Source organism: Episyrphus balteatus, chromosome 3 (genome assembly GCF_945859705.1).
Source record: "Episyrphus balteatus chromosome 3, idEpiBalt1.1, whole genome shotgun sequence".
NCBI classification, from domain to species: domain Eukaryota; kingdom Metazoa; phylum Arthropoda; class Insecta; order Diptera; family Syrphidae; genus Episyrphus; species Episyrphus balteatus.
In genome coordinates, this window is record NC_079136.1 from 127,962,078 (window position 1) to 127,985,426 (window position 23,349).

General features: G+C 31.7%; 1 protein-coding gene across 1 annotated transcript; it reads right to left on the reverse strand.

Moving 5' to 3' along the window:
- Nucleotides 1-3,043: 3,043 nt before the first annotated feature.
- Nucleotides 3,044-4,037, reverse strand: LOC129914830 (dynactin subunit 5). The gene is made up of 4 exons (XM_055994248.1): nt 3,867-4,037; nt 3,592-3,779; nt 3,426-3,537; nt 3,044-3,360 (listed from the first exon to the last, which is right to left on the reverse strand). The coding sequence occupies exons 1-4, from the start codon at nt 3,912-3,914 to the stop codon at nt 3,145-3,147; spliced, it is 564 nt and encodes a 187-aa protein (XP_055850223.1). The 5' UTR covers nt 3,915-4,037; the 3' UTR covers nt 3,044-3,144.
- Between the last annotated feature and the right edge of the window lie 19,312 nt (nt 4,038-23,349).

The following is a 23,349-nucleotide window of genomic DNA, read 5'->3' on the forward strand; positions in this document are numbered from 1 at the left end:
TTTTAGAGTAGTTTTCTTTAAAAAAAAAATCAGGGTAGGAATACTAAAAATGTTGTTTTTTCTTTCTATTCCAATGCTTTGTTCACTGAAATGACGTTGCGTTTTTTTTTCTGGGAAGTAAAGTCTATTTATTTGAAGCGTTTGGATGAAGAAGGGGGTAAATGACATTTTTTCGATTTTCGGTTTTTTTTGAAAAATGAGGATGCCTTGCGAAAACTTAAATTTCCGTCTAATCTACTTCACGCTACGATTAGTATTTTCTTATTTAGCGCTTTCATTTTTGGTATAAAAGGGTTACTAACAACTAAAAATCGTATAATATGAGCGGAAGAATGGGGTAAAAGCACTTAACTCCTTTTTGTGTGAAATAATAAAACCAAGACTTTTTCGTCCGAGAAAAAAATCGCATAATATTAGTGGAAGAATGGGGTAACATAATTTAACTCCTTTTTGGGTGAAATAAAAAAACCAAGACTTTTTTGTCCGAGAAAAAAAGATAAAGCAGCTTTCTGTTGAGAAAATAAAAAAATTTAAAGGAACAAATGATGTTCATACCAAGGGAACACCATTGGTTTTATCAAAAAGCTTTATCGGAACCATGCGAACAGAAAACAACTATTCAAAATAAAAAGAAAAAAAAAAATGAATTTTGTTACTTAACCCCTTTGTATTCTTAAAAATTCAAAATACTTATAAGCTTTTTGTGCAAGAATGAGTTAACTACTCTTTTCTTGAAAAATTTTGTTTTTTTAAATATACCGAGCTACTGTTTTGAAATAAAAGTAACATTGTTAAAAAGCTATTATTTTTCTTGTTTTATTAGATTATTCAATTTTATTAAGATTGGAATACGAAAAAAGTTCTCAACAAAAAACTTTAAGTCCTTATATCTCGAAATTTTGCAAATGTCACTTACCCCCTTCTTCATCCAAACGCTTCTTTATTTTAACTATCGGCCGATAGAAAATCTGTAGTGTGCGGGGGCTCTTAGAGACGTTGACTCAGGTTCACATGGCTATTGATGGCCAGGTAGAAAAATTCCTTTCCTTCCTTCTAGTTATATCTATCGATTTTTACATTTTAACCACTTGATTGATGATAATCGATTCTAAGTTATAACAGTCGCTTGCTTGATGGTTCCTCCTGTTGCTTCGATGTAATCAGTAAATGGAAATATCAATTTAATAAGGAAATGGTTCAATCTCTAATCTGAAGATTTCTAGAAAAACAACACTCAACCATTCTTATGCTTAATTTGAGACAATGCAAGGGACCTACAATTTACCACCGAGTCCGAACAGCAGAATCTAGTTTTGTATGTACCATAGTTACGGTGACCATCCGTCCCGGTTGACCCGGGACTGTCCCGTATTTCTACAGCTTGTCCCGGGTTTTTATTTAAGAAACCCGGGACGTATAAGTGTCCCGTATTTTGTAATTTGTCCCGTGATTGTCCCGTATTTGTAAATTCTCTGATTTTTTCATTCAAAACTTTGTACGAAAAACAATATAAACAGTGGTTGCAAATTAAAAGTTTTTCTAATTTTTTCGTATAAAAGCGTCAAGTCTAGTTTGCTGCCGAAGCAAAACGAAAATTTTTCTGAGTCTCCCAAAGTCAAAAAACTCTTTTGGAGCAAGAAAAATTACCTGCACCGTCAAGTATGAGTGACAAACGATGAAAACTCTCTCCAATTATTCTTGCACAGGTAAGAATTTCGTTGGTTAAGCTACGTAATGTGCAACGAAAAGTAAAATTTTCTTTTACGATTTCGTTGAGCTGGTTTTATAATTTTCAATTCGCCTCTAGACTAGGCTTTAGTTTTTAAAATTTGTTGTCAATTATTTAACTCCAATTCATATTTGCCAGGTTGAAAATCTCTATCAGAGAAAGTTTTTTCGAATAAAGAACAGAAGAGTAAAGAACCCAGCTAAATTTCAAAAATTTTAAGGACATGTTAGAAGTTTATTTAAAGATTATACAATTTTAAAATCATTTAGAATAAAATTAATTTTTTTACGATTTTTTTTACGATTGAAAAAATATTTTTTTAGAAGTGATTAACAGTACTTAGTACTTCAAATTTCCTAAAGTATTCATTCGAACTCATTTTTACTGGGAGAAAAAAGGGAAGTAATTCCTAGTAAGTTTTTGTTGTTGGACTGTGTTAAATTTATACTGACTGGACTATGGAATATCACAGACCTTAGTTGTTTATGGAATGGTTAAGTGTGGCGGTTCTGGCTTTGAATTGTAGGTACGCAGAATCGTATACAAGGTTAAAGGTAGCATTTCTCTCAATCGGCCATTCAGAAGCCAAGACGCAGTTCGTTCAACTTAAGACCCGATGTGCAAGGCTCTTACTCAAACGCGTTAAATTGTATGTCACTCGCTAGTGATAGTGGTGCCTTTACGTGTTTTTGAAGATTGATAGCTTTGGCATGTAGATTTAGGTCTTTAATTCTTTCAACAGAGAGATCACTCTTAGAGCATCTAGGAAGGTGACACCAAAAGTATGATGTCTTAATTGGGATGGGGTGGGCATTTGCAGTGGAAATGTTCTTGTGCCTGTTACTCCGTACCGAGTTTGCGTGCTCACCTATCGATCAGTGCCCTGTGATTAAATTTATAACCCTGCCTTGTTGTAGGTGGGGAATATCTTCCTTGATATTTTGCAGCCACTTCCCATCTTGGAGACATGGCTATCAATACATTACGAATGTTGTTGTTCGATATTTCTTAGTTTTAAACTTTAAAGTACTCTGCAGGCCTCCCCAATTAATAACACCCCCAGCTTGAAAAGTGCTGAAAAGAATGATTGGAATTGAAGCAATAAATTAAAGGACATTGGCTCGTATGCAATACAAATGAGCTTAAGTTCTTATCTCACTTTTCAGTAGATACATTTTTTTTTTTTTAGATCTATCTCATTTTCTGGAGATAGATCTCTAGAAAATGTACTGAAAAGTGAGATAGAGCTTAAGCTCATTCTTTTTGCATATGAGCGATTGTGTCATATAATCATATAACTATAGTCATTGGAGATTTAATTTTGAATCTAGCTCATTTATTTCTTAAACCAAAATATTACAAAAAAAAATAATACAAAATAAATAGGTAAATAACTTTTTTTCATTGACGATTCTTTAAGCTGGCTGAGCCATAACAAAATGTTCATAAAACGATTTAGTATAATCGACCATTTGATCTTGCATTGCAGCTGGAACAAAGTTTGGATTTCCTTGTCCGCCTTCAATTGTTCCATTCGCTGTAAATCGCATATAACTGGCGACTGTTGTTTCAGGAGGAAGAATTGCATTGTCCTCGATAATACAACAGTCTTTAAGGACACAACGACGTCCCTACAAAACACAATCAAATCAATTCATTCTTGAATGTTTCAAAATAGTTGAAAAAAAAAACTTACAATCACAGCATTTTTTCCAATATAAACAAAAGAACCAATTACAGCGGCGGAGACAACAGCTCCTTCACCAATATAAACATGATCGCCAATGTGCATTGGGAAGAATGCAATTCTGGGAATTACAATTATTTTAAATAAATTGGGAGAATAGATGATTTAAGCTTACCCTTTGCTAAATTGTTTGTATGGCGGCCGAATGACTGCATTTTTACTAATCACGCAATATCGACCAGTTCGAACGTTTGCCAAGTCGCCACGAATTATAGCTCCACTCTGGACAATCACTTTGCCATTTAGAACTATGTTTTGGGAGCCACAGAGGACAGTTTGGCGACTGACTTTGTTCCCGGATGCCTTAAAATGGACAAAAGATAAAAAATGACGATGATGATGTCATCTTGTTTTACTTTTTATTTTTATTGATAAATTAGGGAAACTTACAGTTTGAACGTATTCATCTTTGCTGTAAAATGTGTCGGCAATTTCCATTTTCAAAATTTAAAAATATTTATGTTAAATTGTTGCGAAATTGAAATAAATAAAATTCTTTTATTTTTGCATTTGCGATTTGATAAAAAAAAATAGAAAACATCAACAATTTTTTGACAACTCAACAAAAGGTTGTCAAAATTGACAGTAGCAGGCAACAGTTTGAGAAGCTTGTTCTAAGATAAAAATTATACAGCGGTTGTTTATTGCAGTTTGATAGTGTTTAGACACAGTACAGTGTACTGTTGTGTTTAGAGCTACTGGGGAAGAAAAATTATATTCAAATAAAATACGTTATATTTTTTCGTTATTAGAATAGCTTTTCGTTAGAATTATGAAAAGTGAAGAAACATTTTTTTATGCAGAGGCTTCGAACAAAAGAAAGGCCTCTTTAAAATCTACTCATATTTGAAAACCAAAAGTTTCTTGCACGTCTGGTTGCTAAATTATTTGCAATCGAAATATTTTAAATTTCTTACATTTTTACATTCGGAAGCAAATATTTTCGGATCTAGGTTTCGAAACAAGATTTAGTTTGCAGATATGAGCTCACAATGAATAGGACTATCCATTTATGTAAAAAAATTACAAATCTATTTTTTAAAGATTTTCGCGAAAAAATCAAGGTTAACCCAACCCCTTGCCTATAAATAATGGATTTTCAAAAAAGCTCTCTAAATCCATTAAATGATACATCAAAAGAAAGGTCTCTTGCAGCTCTATTCATAACTGAAAACCAAAAGTTTTTTGCAAGCCTGGTTGCTGAATTATTTGCAATCGAAATATTTTAAATTTCTTACATTTTTACATTCGGAAGCAAATATTTTCGGATCTAGGTTTCGAAACAAGATTTGGTTTGCAGATATGAGCTCACAATGAATAGGACTATCCATTTATGAAAAAAATTACAAATCTATTTTTTGCCTAAAAATAATGGATTTTCAAAAAGTTCTATAAATCCATTAAATGATACATCAAAAGAAAGGTCTCTTGAAGCTCTATTCATAACTGAAAACCAAAAGTTTCTTGCACGTCTGGTTGCTGAATTATTTGCAATCGAAATATTTTAAATTTCTTACATTTTTAAATTCGGAAGCAAATATTTTCGGATCTAGGTTTCGAAACAAGATTTGGTTTGCAGATATGAGCTCACAATGAATAGGACTATCCATTTATGAAAAAAATTACAAATCTATTTTTTGCCTAAAAATAATGGATTTTCAAAAAGTTCTATAAATCCATTAAATGATACATCAAAAGAAAGGTCTCTTGCAGCTCTATTCATAACTGAAAACCAAAAGTTTTTTGCAAGCCTGGTTGCTGAATTATTTGCAATCGAAATATTTTAAATTTCTTACATTTTTAAATTCGGAAGCAAATATTTTCGGATCTAGGTTTCGAAACAAGATTTGGTTTGCAGATATGAGCTCACAATGAATAGGACTATCCATTTATGAAAAAAATTACAAATCTATTTTTTGCCTAAAAATAATGGATTTTCAAAAAGTTCTATAAATCCATTAAATGATACATCAAAAGAAAGGTCTCTTGAAGCTCTATTCATAACTGAAAACCAAAAGTTTCTTGCACATCTGGTTGCTGAATTATTTGCAATCGAAATATTTTAAATTTCTTACATTTTTACATTCGGGAGCAAATATTTTCGGATCAAGGCGTCGAAACAAGATTTGGTTTACAGGTATGAGCTCACAATGAATAGGACTATCCATTTATGTTAAAAATTACAAATCTATTTTTTTAAAGATTTTCGCGAAAAAATCAAGGTTAACCCCTTGCCTAAAAATAATGGATTTTCAAAAAAGCTCTCTAAATCCATCAAGTGATACATTAAAAGAAAGGCCTCTTGAAGCTCTATTCATAACTGAAAACCAAAAGTTTCTTGCACGTCTGGTTGCTGAATTATTTGCAATCGAAATATTTTAAATTTCTTACATTTTTACATTCGGAAGCAAATATTTTCGGATCTGGGTTTCGAAACAAGATTTGGTTTGCAGATATGAGCTCACAATGAATAGGACTATCCATTTATGAAAAAAATTACAAATCTATTTTTTTAAAGATTTTCGCGAAAAAATCAAGGTTAACCCCTTGCCTAAAAATAATGGATTTTCAAAAAAGCTCTCTAAATCCATCAAGTGATACATTAAAAGAAAGGCCTCTTGAAGCTCTATTCATAACTGAAAACCAAAAGTTTCTTGCGCGTCTGGTTGCTGAATTATTTGCAATCGAAATATTTTAAATTTCTTACATTTTTACATTCGGAAGCAAATATTTTCGGATCTAGGTTTCGAAACTAGATTTGGTTTACAGATATGAGCTCACAATGAATAGGACTATCCATTTATGTAAAAAATTACAAATCTATTTTTTAAAGATTTTCGCGAAAAAATCAAGGTTAACCCAACCCCTTGCCTATAAATAACCCAACTAGCACAACAGCTTCTATAAATTGAGATCTCACAGGTACTACTTTTTATACAGCTTGTATTGAGCTTGCTTCAGAATTTAATTGCTTATAGAAGTTCGAACTTGTTTAACAACTTCTAATAAGTTGTTTAAATACTGTTAAAGAAACTTAAACGAAAAAAGTTTGTTTTCGGAAAAGCCTGCTTAGTGAGTTTATAGGAGCTTTACAGAAATTACCAAGTTTAGTATTTGATTTTTGATTTTGATATTGAATAATCTAGCTCGGACACTTTTTGGTTTTGACATTGAATAATTTAGCTCAGACATTTTTTTGATATTTCTGCTATTTGAACTGATTAAGTTTTTGATTTCATTAATGAATATACTAGGATGGCCGAGTGGGTTGAGTGGCGGACTGCCACCAAGTAGGTACGAAGTTCGATTCCTGGGTGTGGTAAAAAGAATTATATACTTTTAAAATTATTATCAATAGATATACTGAAAACTAATGGAATAATATATATATAATTTCAGGTCAAAAGATAAAATTCATGATTTAAAATAAAATAAAAACCAGTTAAAAAAGAATTTTTTTTTTGTTTTTGTAGTTGTTTTTTTTTTTAATTTCGATAATACATGTATTAAAGAGCTATACAAGCTCTTCCGAAGCTATCTGTCAAATCTCAAAGCTTCGGTAGAGCTTCAGTAAAGCTTCGGTAGAGCTTCGGTAAAGCTTCTTTTAAACTTCTTATAGAGGGTCAAACTTGTATAATGATCTCCTTTTTCCATGCCCAACAACCTTACTAAAGTTTAAAAGAAGCTGAAATGTAGCTTTTGTAATACCTTAACCGAAGCTGAAATGTTAGTTGGGAATGGATTTTCAAAAAAGCTCTCTAAATCCATTAAATGATACATCAAAAGAAAGGTCTCTTGCAGCTCTATTCATAACTGAAAACCAAAAGTTTTTTGCAAGCCTGGTTGCTGAATTATTTGCAATCGAAATATTTTAAATTTCTTACATTTTTAAATTCGGAAGCAAATATTTTCGGATCTAGGTTTCGAAACAAGATTTGGTTTGCAGATATGAGCTCACAATGAATAGGACTATCCATTTATGAAAAAAATTACAAATCTATTTTTTGCCTAAAAATAATGGATTTTCAAAAAGTTCTATAAATCCATTAAATGATACATCAAAAGAAAGGTCTCTTGAAGCTCTATTCATAACTGAAAACCAAAAGTTTCAATAATGCTCTCTAAATCCATTAAATGATACACCAAAAGAAAGGTCTCTTGAAGCTCTATTCATAACTGAAAACCAAAAGTTTCTTGCGCATATTTTCGGATCTAACCCCTTGCCTAAAAATAATGGATTTTCAAAAAAGCTCTCTAAATCCATTAAATGATACACCAAAAGAAAGGTCTCTTGAAGCTCTATTCATAACTGAAAACCAAAAGTTTCTTGCGCATCTGTTTGCTGAATTATTTGCACGTCTGGTTGCTGAATTATTTGCAATCGAAATATTTTAAATTTCCTACATTTTAACAATCGGAAGCAAATATTTTCGGATCAAGGTGTCGAAACAAGATTTGGTTTGCAGATATGAGCTCACAATGAATAGGACTATCCATTTATGTAAAAAAATTACAGATCTATTTTTTTAAGATTTTCGCGAAAAAATCAAGGTTAACCCCTTGCCTAAAAATAATGGATTTTCAAAAAAGCTCTCTAAATCCATTAAATGATACACCAAAAGAAAGGTCTCTTGAAGCTCTATTCATAACTGAAAACCAAAAGTTTCTTGCGCGTCTGGTTGCTGAACTATTTGCACGTCTGGTTGCTGAGTTATTTGCAATCGAAATACATATTTTAAATTTCCTACATTTTAACATTCGGAAGCAAATATTTTCGGATCAAGGCGTCGAAACAAGATTTGGTTTACAGGTATGAGCTCACAATGAATAGGACTATCCATTTATGTAAAAAAAATTACAAATCTATTTTTTTAAGATTTTCGCGAAAAAATCAAGGTTAACCCCTTGCCTAAAAATAATGGATTTTCAAAAAAGCTCTCTAAATCCATCAAGTGATACATTAAAAGAAAGGCCTCTTGAAGCTCTATTCATAACTGAAAACCAAAAGTTTCTTGCGCATCTGTTTGCTGAATTATTTGCACGTCTGGTTGCTGAATTATTTGCAATCGAAATATTTTAAATTTCCTACATTTTAACATTCGGAAGCAAATATTTTCGAATCAAGGTGTCGAAACTAGATTTGGTTTGCAGATATGAGCTCACAATGAATAGGACTATCCATTTATGTAAAAAAAATTACAACTCTATTTTTTAAAGATTTTCGCGAAAAAATCAAGGTTAACCCCTTGCCTAAAAAGAATGGATTTTCAAAAAAGTTCTCTAAATCCATCAAATGATACATCAAAAGAAAGGCCTCTCGAAGCTTTATTACCGGAAACCCAAAGTTTATTGTACGTTGCTGAATTATTTGAAATCGAAATATCTTCGGACCAAAGAAGATTATACATAGGTTGCTCAAATATTAGAAAACCGCGCTAACTTCCATTTCTGTTCCAAACTATATGCAATTGTGTGTTTACTAATAGAAAAATGCTCAAAATGTCTTTATAAAACTTATTTCGAAGACAAAAAGAGGTTCTTCTAATGATTTTCAGCAATTAAATGATAATAACTATAAAAAACATTTATCAAACCTTGGATTTCTCCATACATAGCTGGGTCAATCTTATCGAAGGTCCATGTTCTTACTGTGTCGTTAAGATATTTACGAACTAATAAATAATAATTATTCGATAATGACTCAAAAAAGTACAACTGCAATTAATTTTTCTAATCAATTTTAACCCAGCTATACCTACTCGTATATTATCAGCTGGACTTGAAGTTAATTTTTTTCTGTTTGAATAGAACAGAAAACAAAAATAAACAAAAGCAACCTCGACATGAAAAACAAACAATAATAATAATGTGCTGGGTGGTTAGTTTTTTTTTTTTTTTTTACAATTTTTCAATTCGTGAAGTTGTAAGTATATTTATTCAACTCTTGTTGGTTAGATAAACATAATAAATACGGGTAAAAACTCAATAGGCTTTGAAATTCTATTCTTTGGAATATGTTTTTTCACGCTTCAGTGCCTGTCATTTGCATGCATCACCTTCGAATTTAAATACAAACGATTACAGAAGCATATACAATAATCTAAGTCTGAATATAATCAAGTAACCGAAGCGAACAACTGACGCCACCGACCGACCGACACGTGAAACGACCATGCCATGTGGGAACTATTTTGGTATTGTTTTATTATAATCAAACGCAGATGAGAGTGTGAATTTTATTTGTTTAATTTATGTAATTTTTTTTGCAGAAAAATTTACAATAGATAATTATTTTTAAAAAAATCCAATAAAATTTTGAGTTCATTAGTTGACAGCAATCAAACAGTTCTAAGCCGTGTTTTTTTTTTGAGGTGGTACAATGTACAACTTATTATTCCTATCTACTCGAGCACAAGATCATGGCGAAGGAAAATAAATAAAAGCAAATAAAGAGTCTTACATTCGAAAAAAAAAAATGCATCGGGTCCTAATTAATTCATAAAAATACAGTAAAAAAAAACTAATTGTTTAACTAATTATTTTAAATATTGAAAATTTTGTATACAAACCACAACCTCTCTGTTTACCTTGTTCGCAATTTTCATTTCATTCATACATAACTTCGTAAATAGTAGCTGTTTAGCTGAAGATGATCTCGCGACAACTTTAATTGCACCTTCCATAACTCAATAAATTGTGTACACACCGTTAGTCTACACACAGGGTGTTTATTATTCTTTATTAACATTTAATTAAATTAATTCTTTTATACTGGCGACTGCAAGCTTCTGTAAGGCCTTACAGAATTCAATTAAATTATCTGTAAGGCCTTTTTATAATAGAATTATATTAAAAAGGTCAACTTATTTACTTAAGTAAAATAATGTTGAAAACTTTTACTCGATAATTATAGGAGTGAAATATATAATTCCTTCAGATAGGTAAGCAAAAAATTAATAGCATAAAATAAAAATCACCCTGTCTGCAATTTTGTATCATAATCTTAAATATTTAGTTGCCAAGCGCAAATGCAGTTTATAATTTTATTAGTATTTACCTTCAGAGAGGTGTGTCCTCATTTATAATAATTTTCTGTGTAATTTATCCATTAATGTCAACAATATTATGATGTTTCCATGACAACAGAATTTGAAAAAAAAAAAAATCAACTCGTATGCAAATTTACATAAAATAAAGAAAATGCAAGTGACACCTGGTTGGCTGCGGGTAGACTATCAAGTTATAAAGATTAATTAAAAATAATTAAGTCGTAATTTTATTCTAGATTCATTCAAAGTGTCATAGTTATAGTTAAAATTTAATTGACAAAGCTTGATTTTGCATTTATTAATACAAAAGCGAGAGACTCGTTTCAGAGGAAAATTTCAAATTTCGAGTTTGCTGTTCAACTCTTTTGTTTCAGAAGGAAAATATTACAATTTACATTAACAATTATTCTTTTTTGGTAGATTCTTATTAAAAAATTTTCTTGAGTACTTTAATAAGTTCATTTTTATAGTAATTAAGCAAATCTCTACGCGAGGTTACTTAATGTAATTTCCATAACCCTGTACACAAAAAGCACATAACCATAAAATTCTTAAAAGAATTTTAACATTTTTATATTAAATTACTTCTGTCCTTCATAGTGGCGAGTTTTTTTTTTGTTTAGTATTTCTGAGTGATATTTTACATGTTCTAGCTGCTCACCATTCCAGCCAGGCATGAAGGTTGCCCTCGTCGTATGTTCGCATTGTCGTCTTCTTTTATATTCTTACTCATTTTTTATTCTTCTATCGTTTGTTTACCCCCTATAAAGCAAGAAAACTATAATAACAATCATTCCACCTTCAATTAAATTCCATTTATTAGCTCTATCATCATTTGTAAAGTGAGAGAAACCAAACATAAGCTAATGCGCTGCTGCTGCTGCTACTGTAATTAAGCTTCTACATTTGTTGCGATGTTTTTTTTTTTTGTTTTCCATATACACTCATAACGAGCTCTATGTTTTATGTATTTGAAGGAAATACAAAAAAAAAACAACAAAGGAAAAACTGCTTCCCGTGTCACATTGAACAGTCAAAAGCTTCCGGCTATGAACTGAAAACGACATAGCGACGAGACGTGAAATAAAAAACGAAACGTGCAATCAAGCTGTGACTGGATATCCATATAAGTTTGTTGCAAGAACACTTTTTTTTTACTTTTGTTCATGTGCGCGACAGAGCAGCCATTACTAACAGCAATTAGTATTCTAGACATTTCAAGGCCTCTTGCTGGTACATTTTTAGCGTGTTGTTTCATTTGATTTCCCTTTCAGAAGTCCGCAATCTATTTTAACTATTAGATATTGTTGTTATTGCAGTTTTATTGGAGAACTTTAACATGCAATCCACTTTATATATAAATTAATATGTGACTCGCGCGGCTGCATTATAAAAAAAGACCAATGTTATAGTTCAGGAAAATTGATATTGAATTTGAAAATGCAATGTAGGTAATAAAATATTGCAATCACCATCGAGATGCAATTGAAAGGTGCTTAAGTGGATTTTCAACATAAACTCGGTATAACAAAGAACGGAACTCAAATTAACTAGATTGAAAATTTAAAGAAATTGTTTTTTAATGAGGACACAACTGGCAATCAGATCTAGAGCCAGAGGCAGTGGCGGTTTACTTGCATAATAAACACAAACCAACAGCATGCGTCGCGATTGATAGATAAGTGATTGGTATAGACAAGACACAAACCACTTGTAAGACAAAGCTGTTGGCAACAATGACATAAGCTATCAATCATTTTGTGATTAATTTTGATTAACACTGACTTCGACAGACAAAACAGAGTGCGAGGTTCTTTCATAGAAAAACCAAAAACCATACACAAAATTATTGTAATGATATAGTCTGGGTGAGTGGGATGTAATTGGGTGGTTATAGGTTATATCGTTTTCTGTTTTTGACTTTTTGTTGTTTTTTATTTTTATTGTAAAAGTCAAACGGATTGAATTTAATTGACTCTCTATTTTGATAGTTGTTATTGTTTTCTATAAAATATAAATAATCCAGTCAAATAAGGGTTTAACCTCGGAATGAATGTTAGTAGAAATTTTTTTTGCTCAATATCTTCCTTTTGCCATTCTATAACATATCTCAAAAGTCTAGAAAAATCTCATGTCCGCTTGTCGCGATTTCAAGGTCAAATATCGAAATGGAGATTTTCAAAATTAGCAAAAATAGGCTATGGTATTATATACACATATGATACATGATTTCAAGGTATTTTTTAATGCTGATTCCAAAAAATCTAAAATCAAGGCAATCTGACATCTCTGAAAAAGTTATACCTGTTTTTTATGTGTCAACCCATATTATTATAACAGTTGCTAACTTACTACCGAAAAACACTTAAAAGTAATGGTAGCGGAATCATATTTTGCATGAGGGTTTTCATTTCCATTATCATTAAGAATCAAAACAATGCAATGCAAAAAAACATTTATATCCATGACAAAATGGTATTTTTTGAGAAAAGGGGAAATTTTGGGATGTGCACTAAAAAACATCCTGGTACAATCTTGGAATTAGTGCTAATAGGCTAATTTTTTTGTTTCTATCTTTGTTTGGATATTCTTTAACTTATGTCAAAAATCTAAAAAATCTCATGTCCGCAAGTTCTAATTTTCCAGGTTAAACTATGTTAGGTGCAGATTTAAAAAAAATAATAAAAAAACTTTAGATTCTTATATGTATACCAACATAACCCATATCATTTCAAGGTATTTTTTAACGCTGATTCCAACAAAACCCACAAACAAATCAATATGACCATCCCTGAAAAGTAATGTACCTTATTCATGTTGATCTTACACAAATATCTGAAGAGTAGTTTTTCAATTTTTTCAAATCTGCACCTTATCTTCAAACCAAGAAAATTAGGACTTGCGGACATGAGATTTTTTTAGATTTTTGAGGGTAGTTAAAGAATATCCAAACAAAGATTAAAATGAAAAAATTAGCCTATTAGCACTTATTCCTAAGATGAACAAGAATCTTCTTTAGTGCATATCCTAAAATTTGCCCCTCCATCAAAAAATACCATTATTTCGTAGGTATATATATTTTTTGTAATGGATTGTTTTGATTTTTAATAATGATGGATTCTAAAATCTTCATGCAAAATTTGGTTCATCTGCCATAACTTTTAAGGGTTTTTCGGCAGTAAGTTTGCAACTGTTATAATAATATGAGTTGACAGATGAAAAACAGGTATAACTTTTTCCAGAGACGTCAGATTGTCTTGATTTTAGATTTTTTGGAATCAGCATTAAAAAATACCTTAAAATCATGTATCATGTGTGTATATAATACCATAGCCTATTTTTGCTAATTTTGAAAATCTTCATTTCGCGATTTGACCTTGAAATCGCGACAAGCGGACATGAGATTTTTCTAGACTTTTGAGATATGTTATAGAATGGCAAAAGGAAGATATTGAGCAAAAAAAATTTCTACTAACATTCTTTCCGAGATTTACCCCTTTTTTCTCCTTATTTTACTGTATTAAAATGATTACACGTGTTTAATGTTTTGTTAGGTAAGCAATAAATCCAAACACTTCTACTTAAAAAAAATGGATTTAGAAATAAAAAACTATAGCTCCAAGGAATTTTTGGCTTTCATCTGTTAAAAGCGTGTAAAGAGACCTTTCAGCTGTTCATTCTATTGCCCCAGTAATTTCCGATTCAATAGTTACATTTTGACCTTAATAAAGACTTGTCTCAATGTGAACTAGATTATGACGTATAGAAATTTCCTATTCTAAGCACGTTTCAAAACTTTTGACAGTTCGTTGAAGTTAGCGTTCAGTACATTAATTACCATGAAAAGACTAATACCAAATTTGCACGATTGACTTTCATAATTACTGTCACAAAACTGGTAAAATAATAGAAAGAAATCAATTCATTTGTGATGTGAATTTAAACGAAGTTGGAAAATGACCATGCGTGTATATTGACAATCTGCCAGGAAAAATCTATCAAATGAAATGTTGACTCGATTTCATTTTGCTGGCAACATTTAATGTCAGTTGCATTATTTTTTGTCAGTTTTTTCCTCAATCATAGAAGAAATGATGGAAATTATGACGATTTGTCAATCGTTTAAATGCATCAATAAAGTGACAACTAGTCTGAAACAAATCTCTGCAGCATTAGCTGTCATTTTTGTAACTCACTATATAAGTTTTGCTGCAGCATTGCCAGCATACTAAAACCATCAATATAAAAAAGACTTGATTTTAAATGACAAGCGTGAAATTTGTGACCAATTAAAGTCTAGGCCATTAGTTCAATGAACTATTTTATACAACTCAATTTATACGTTTCAATTTTTCGTAATCATTTCAGCATTTCAGAATAGTTAGCCTCAAGTAAAAATATTTTTAATGACAAAGTGGCATCCAAATCAATTTTGCAACACTAAAAACGGTTTTTAAAAAACCTACGATGAACATAATGAATCATTATTTTAGTCATTGCAATGCGCTACCACCCGCAGAGAATATCCGTGGGCATTAAACAATAAGTCAAGATAATTCCAAATGCGTTGGCTAAAGCCGTACACAAATAACTTCCAAATAACTGAGTCATAGTCTTTTATGTCATTATCACTCACTCTCATCTCGCATCTCTTTCTCTGGCTTAGCTCTATACCTCCTGACATTTTTAACGCCTCAAGCTTCAAATTTGATAGACATTTCCAGCCTACTGAATTCTATTGTCTTTCCATTAGCTCTTTAAACCACGCTTACTTATGCAAACACGCTAATTAAATCATTATAATGGAGGAACAATAGCAGCAGCAGCGTGGTTTGATTGTAAAACACATGCCAAAACGGAAGAAAAAAAAAAATAGCTATACCACGACACGCCAGGAGTGAAGTTACAATAAGGAGGAAATCTGAAGTGGGGTTATAGGAGGGTTTTAGGCTTTAAAGCCAATGAATTCACATCTCACTTCACTGAACCACCATCAGCAAGGCCAACATAATAAAAATTGCAACAACAACAAGAAAAATAATAACAATAGCAGCCACAGCAGAAAAAGTGCAAGACTTTGGCGCACACAAGAGTGACTGACTGAGAAAAGCCTTGAACTATCCGCTTTTTTTGCTGAGCGAACTTCATCGACTTCGACGACACGATGATGACGACAACGACAACGACGAATTGCTGGTGTATGTTGGTTGAATACCAAAACTCTATGTGAACTGGTTTGTTGCTGTCGCAAGTTTTTGTTTTCTTCGCAAATCGATCGGACGGACGACTTGGGATTATTGTTTTTATTGTTTCCCGTTCGCATAGATGCAATTTTTTTTTTTAAAGTATCTCAGCATTGCCATACTCTATTTTTTATTGTATGGAAAAATAAGTTAAAAATGAGCGAAATAATCAAAAATATGTCAATAATTATGAGCATTTCTAACATTTTTTTTTTTAAATTTGCGGTTTTTTTGCGGCGATGCAAATCCCGTGCGGCACTGTTACGTTTGTGTTGCGCGCCATAACTTCCATTAACAATACAAAATAATTAAATGTCAGTACTTAATATGAAACGGCATTATAAATTAAATAGAAAGGGCCATCAAAACACATTGTCCATTAAAACACGAGATAAAGGTCAAAACCTAATCCATGTCGCCATGAACAATGTTAATAGAACACAAGCCTCACGTTTATTGATTGTTGTAGCATAATAATCAACTTGCTTTAAAACATTCATTGTGAATTAAATAATTAAAAATAAAAAATATTATTATTATATTAAGCTGATGATTTATATTCAATTAAAAATCCAACGACAACGTGTAAAGTTCTGCCACCTTTTACAATACATTCATTACACAATCTTCCTTGGCGGTAGGTATGCGGTGGTGTGTGCGAACGTGTCAAACTGCACCAGGTGTTGGAAATAAATTCCATCACCTGTGTTAAGTGCAAGCAATTTACATATTATACATACGAGAAAAATGTTTAGTTTTATAAATCAAAATGAGGTAATTGACTATAAAACAATCTAACATGCATACTTTACTTTGTTGCGTTGAAATTGATTTAATTTTAAAAATGAAAACTTAAGAAAGTTCAAGTTTGGTCTTCAAATCACTTCTTACTTTAAACGTACCAGTTTTGCTATCATCATTTTTAGAGGAATTTTGAAAGTCTTAAAAAAAAAATAAAAAATAAATCTCATAAGCATCAATGCATCTTTTTCATTTTTTTTAGGATTTATTGAAAACCTTACTTGTATTTGAACATATTTTTTTGAAAAAGACTAAAAATAATCGTTTTTTTTTTCAAGAAATTATCAATTTTGTCAAATTCGAGTTCTTAACTCAGCTCTTTTGTTTTTTTCTAAAAGGCAAACGTAATTGAATAAAAGAAATAAAATCTTCTTAAAATGTATACAATTTCTGGAGGCTACAACTTCATCTTACTGATATATCCTCTAGCTAGCCTTGCAGTCCAATCTATTCATATTTATGGCCGCTCGTAAATGTTCTCAATATATTTCCTTCAAGACATAAAATAAAAGGAAGATAAATTTATTGCAGCATTTAAAGTTTTTACCTCAACTCTTTTGTTTTCCCAAAGGGCAAATAGATAATTGATGTAACAAACGGTACAAATCCATTTAAAATATATATTAATTTCCCAAAGGCCACATTTTGAACTTCTTAACATGCCTCACAGAAGTTCCTTTCATTTATAGCTATAACTCCATTTGTATAATGTTTGTGCTTTAAATTTAATTCAATTGGTCAGGTCAATCATAATTTTAATTTAACGAGCGCTCAAAATGTTGGAGTTGACAATTCAAATCTATGCCATCCATAACATTTGTTTTATGCAACCTTTCAACAAAACCGCATTATAACCACCGCCAAGTTGCCGGTAGCTGTGAATCAAAAGTGCAGTGTAATAATTATATTATTTTGGCTCAAAGACCTAATACAAACCAATGTGCTTTTACATACATATCTACACCGTATAGATACATAAATACTGGGCAGTTGGACAATTATTGTATGTTGCGGTGGCGGTTTTATTAGTTTCTTGTATACGATAGTTACTTTACGGTGCATTGTGATGTAAGTTGTTGCACATTCATTCAATGCAACCACAAATAAATTGTTTAAATGTTCAAATTGTAATTTATTTATTGTAATATTTTATTTGTGGTATACAATCAACAACAAAAAAAAAAAACACTTTATCATTGTGGTTGTGATGTGGTGAAGGCGGTTTGTAGGTATTCGGCTGTAATAAGTGGCACTATGGTGCACTAAAGCAATCGTGCCAAATATTTCACTTTTTTTCTTTCTAGGTTGTTAAATGGGATTTTGGGCCATTTTTGCCTCTAAGAGGATTATGAAGTTGTTAAACATAATGATGGCAGATAAAGATTGTTGTTAATTTGACCTTTAGTTAGCTTTTGTGGTGGTACGAATCCATGATTAGAGTACTAAGTTGAATTTTTTGTGAACAAAAAACTATGTCGATTTTATAATAAGATCACTGCCTTGACAAAAATCAATTCTAAAATATTGCTTTATTGAGACTTTTCGGTCTTTTGCCCCAGAAAATACTTCCGGAGTAGAAGAATTTTATCCCAAACAGTAAATTTACACCTATAACATTCGTCATTTATCTCAATCTTATAAATATTGTAAAATATGCTTCTATAACACCATTCGGAGGTAGGTTCTGTAAGGTTTTAAAGAAGCAAATAAAAAAAAAAAAAAACAATTCTGCTTCAATAAAGCTTTGCAGATGTTTTTTAAAGCTTCTGTAAAGCTTTATACAGGCAGAAAACAACTTTGCTTCTTTATAGCTTCTATTAAGCTTCTATAAAACTTTATAGATTGTTAGATGGGATGTCATTACATATTTTTTTAACTTAATATGATTGGGGTAAGACTTCGTTACAACATCAATATTTTATTATTTACCAAATTCACAGCCTTGAGCTATAAGACCAAGTACCTACGTGCGAATTCAATCGTGCATATCTCTCCTTTAAAAAAAATGTCTGTCTTTTTTTCTCCAGGAATGCCACAAGCAAAACGTCTTTTGGCGTTTTTTTTTTTTTTTTTTGTTAATTCCTAAACAATAAATCCTCAATTACCCAACTCACAGCGTCACAAAATCGATTCCTCAAAAATATTATTTCGCAATTATATATTAACTTCTCATAGAACTCCACTGCACTAAGAACCTTCAATAAGCGCTTCTGATGCTGATCGTGCCACATTTATAAAGCTCCCCCAAAAGTAGCTTATATTGCATTACTCAAACAACAACAAAACTCAAGGTGGCCTTTGTTCGATGAGAGATGAAGTGATGCAAATTTATTATGTTCTATGTTAAGTCATGTGTGTGTTTTCTTATCGGGGCTCAAGTAAACGTTTGGTAATAGTGAACAATTAACTAGAACATGCAGTGCTTACTTGGTGTAATGAATTTACAAAAAAACGTGGAAAAAAAAATCAAAAAAGGTAAGCTTCCAAATGGACGATCAGCAAACCTGCATATGCAGCAGCTGCAAACAACATGACTCTCCAGAAGATTTACGACCAAAATGCATTATTTTTGTTTGAGATTTTTATTTTTCTGTTTTTTATAAACTTGTGATTCTTTGCACTTTTTTATACAAATTGAGATAATTTTATGATTTTATTGATTTAATTGACACTTATTGCATTTGAACAGTGTGTGCTTTATGGTCTCATGGTATTAGTCTTAGGGTGGAATAAAAAAAAAAAATGCCTAAAACCAGCAGCTGTGCTTGGAGTCACCAAGTCACCGACTCACGCTACTACCACCATCATCATCATTGCCACTGCGCCGTCATTGCAGTTTCCTGATATGAGGATTAATGGCTTTTGGATTGTTGCTCTCTGGTTGCACCAAGTAAGGTAAATATAAATGCAAATTATTCATTCTGTGTCGTGCTAAATGGTGTACTTTAGTGATATATGCCTTGGACACGACTTTTTGGTTGAAATCTTTTGTAAAATTTATATTTTCAGAGCTTTAAATGTCGGGCTATTAAGATCATGGTTTAGCATTGAAGTAACAATAAAATTGATAGGGGTTAAGGTGCAGTGGATTTTGGTTGATTTTGTTTTTTGTATAAAAAATTATACCTAAGGAGGATTTATGGTAAATGAAGAATCAAAGGCCAACATCTTGTGATTTATTTTAATAGCGTAGGCAGTTAATCATTCAGAAAAGAACAAAAATTAACAGACAGACAGATAAAAATGCAACTTAATTATTTTGAGAATGCAGTTGTTATTCGGTTTGTTTTTTTTTTTTGAGGAACTTGAAGAAGATAAAAGGGAATAAAATCATTTCGCTCAAATAAAAGAAATTCATGTGGTTTTCCAATTCCGATAGAAAGCCAAATTGTAAAATCTAACAGTTAAAATTGTTAAATTTAAAAGTTCAGAATGTAAAATTAAACAGTCAAGATTTTTAAAATATCATGCTTAGTGCATATTTTATTGCATTGAAATCTAATCAATTTTTTTTAAATCCATTTTTAGTATAAAAAACCCAAATCTTATGAATATCGATGGATTTGCCTCATTTGCATTCTATTTTCCTTCATTTTTTTTTTTTTAATTTTATTTAGTTTTTGGTATATTTTCAAATACAGACTCAAAATATTCGCATGTTTTGACCAAACCTTGAAAATTATTAATTTTGTCAAATTCGAGTTCGTATCTCAACTCTTTTGTTTCCCTAAGGAAATAAAGAAAATTGTTGGAAAGCTCTACAAATCTAATGAAAATCGACTAATTTATTAAAGATCACATCTCAAACTCCTTAAAATTTCTCACGGATATGCTTTCCGTAAGACCTTAGGTCTTAAAATGTAAATCAATTGATCAGATGTCTGATAATTTTAACAAACTCAAATATTGTTAGGTTTATTTTTTTTTTTAACTTCAATAGGAATTTATTCAAATTTTAATTTTATTATTTTAAAAGACTAAGAATATTTCTTTCAGTGATCCTAAGTTAGAATTATAATCATCAGTTAAGAGTTTGGCCTAGAGAAGGGACTCCATATCAATTATCAAATTTATTGAAAAAAAGTTCCGGAAAACTATAAGACATTGCAAAGGCTATAAGCCTGAAGCTTAGAACAAAAATCTTCATAACGTTTCTGTTCTTACGTTTTTTCCCAAGGCCTTTGTTGAAAAAAGATACATCTTGTTAAAAATACATTAACGGTTTTATCATCACATTTTCAATCTTAAAATTAAATACTCTACAAAATTTGACTCACGTTCAAAAATAGTTTGACTTCTAACACAAGACTTTATAGAACACTAATCACCACCATATAACAGCTGGTGTTGAATTTATTTCCGGTTCCGATATAGAAATAAATTTTAATTATAAATTCGGATTACTCACAAGCCAAAGCCTATAATGGGATTAAATTTAATTGATTTTTAATAAATAACTAACGAATATTTAATTATTTTTTTTTGTTTGTTTTGATATAAACTTGACAACCTCAACCATGAATGTTAGATATAAATTAAGTTTAAGAACTTTTCAGGTTTGCTTCATACCGAGTCATACAAAAACACTCTGTTGGCTATGTCACATATACTAAATGTACCATGTTGTTGTGTGTAAAATGTATAGCTTGTTCAATATGCGATTTAACACCGTGCGTTAATTTTATGCAATTTTTCATATTGGCGAATTGGATTTTTATGTTCAAGACGGGGCATTCATCGTGGGTTCAATATACATACTTTGTGTCTTGTGTGGTGCGGTTGTTTACTACTTGGAACTAGCTACATTGCGTCGCGGCGTCGTCAGTCGTCGTCGGTCGTATTCAATGCGGTCGTTGTCGTGATCTTTAGGCGCCATCATGCTGGCATAGGACAGTCGAAAAGTGTGAGTTGTGTGATAAATAGCCACAGATTGCGTTTTATGTCACACTTAGGTTATAAACAGATTTATATTTATATTTATATATTTTTGTTTTTATTATTTAATTTGTTTTGCTTATAGTAATGTAGATTGTCAGTTGGAATTGTTTAATTTAGTTGTTAGAGTTTGCAGAAGAATTTTAATTGGAAATAACTTGTAAATATGTTTGGTGTTTACGAAATGAACACATGCAAGTTTTGTAGATTGACCTATAAGAACATTGTCAAGTTGAGGAGCCTTAAGAAGAATCATACCACTTTCTTATTGAAACTGTAAGCTAGAAAAAAACAGCCCTACCAACTTGGCCATTTGCGAATCAGGTCAATAGAATTGCAAAAAAAAAGAATCTTAACCGCCGCACCACAGCTGCACCACCGCCGTTTGGCGGAAAATTTCGGCACACCACCGCACCACGATTGCACCACGTCTGCACCATTTCATTTTGAATGAAAAATTCGGTGCACCACTATACATAATTTTGGATTATTGAAAAATAAAAAAAAAAAAAAAAAACTACCGACGAGAAATAGATTCGAACCCGAGTATCCAGAACAATTAGAAGTTACGAACTGGCAATTTGTTGCTTAAGACAACGGTGGTGCGGTGGTTTAAAAATTTTTAAAATGGTGCAGCGCAGGTGCGGCGGTTTAGAAATTTTCGATCATGGTTTCGGAGTTGGTGCAGCGGTCGTGCTGCGGTCAAAAAGTGGTGCAGCGTTAATTCGGCGCAATTCTACTTTTCCTCGGGAAGACATTGATAATTTTTTGATGCACTTTTGGAATACAGAGAATACAGATTGCAAAATCTTTCAAAAGACTTATAACACATCCCAATTTCATCAGTAGAACTTCCGTGATACTTATAAACTCCTTTACCATACAATAAATACACAGTAGGTAACCCTACATAAAACTTTTACTTTTACAAAGCCTAGACAATCTACAAGTAAATGTAATTGAAAGACAGTAACCTCCAATTAAAATAAAAAAAAAGCCTTAACCAATTACCCATTCAAGGAAACTTCCGCAACTATATTTCCTGTATAAGGCTCAAAAATTATGCAACAACTAACCCAACAACATCTAGCCCCGCTTCCCCATATTAATGTATACATACAATTGAATGCAAACTTAATACACGACAACAACAGCAGGAAAAAAAGTTGTTCTCCACCATTTAAGGGGCGCGTATATTTTCGCGTGCGTACGGATATATGTTTTTTTTATTTTAGATTCCCCGCGGCTAACATGGGTGGTGTTATGTATGTGTACCAGTACAACATGTACCAAACAGACAAGTTACGAATGTTCTTCAACACTAGACATACAACATTTTCAGGTGATTTTTAATTAATCACGATGCGTGATATTGATTTTGATGCCCGAATCCCAGAGAGGTCAAGTTGCCTAGCCCTCTATTCTATTTTTTTTTTTTTTTTTTTTGCTGTCCATACCAACAGTCTCAGTGTACTTTAGAAACTCTTAAGGTTGATCGACTTTGTTTATAGGTACGAGTTATAACAACAAGTTTCCTCGTCAATTGGTGTTGTAAATTAAATGCGACAACCGAAGGTGTCAGCTAGATGCTTACGCTGCCGTGCCGCTGCCGCCGCCGTAGCCATGTTGATATGTTTGTATGGTCGTGATCTTTTTCCGTCACTCGAATGTTAATTTATTCAATTTTGAATCAGTCCACCGATCTATTTCCCTTGGGGAAATATTCAAGTGCACTTTTGAGGTCCTCGATAGTAAACGCCGCCGCTGCTGCTGCCGAGCCGTACAAACGTCTAGCTCAAAGCTCTTGTTGATTAAACAGAAACTTCGGAAAAGCATTTCAAGTTG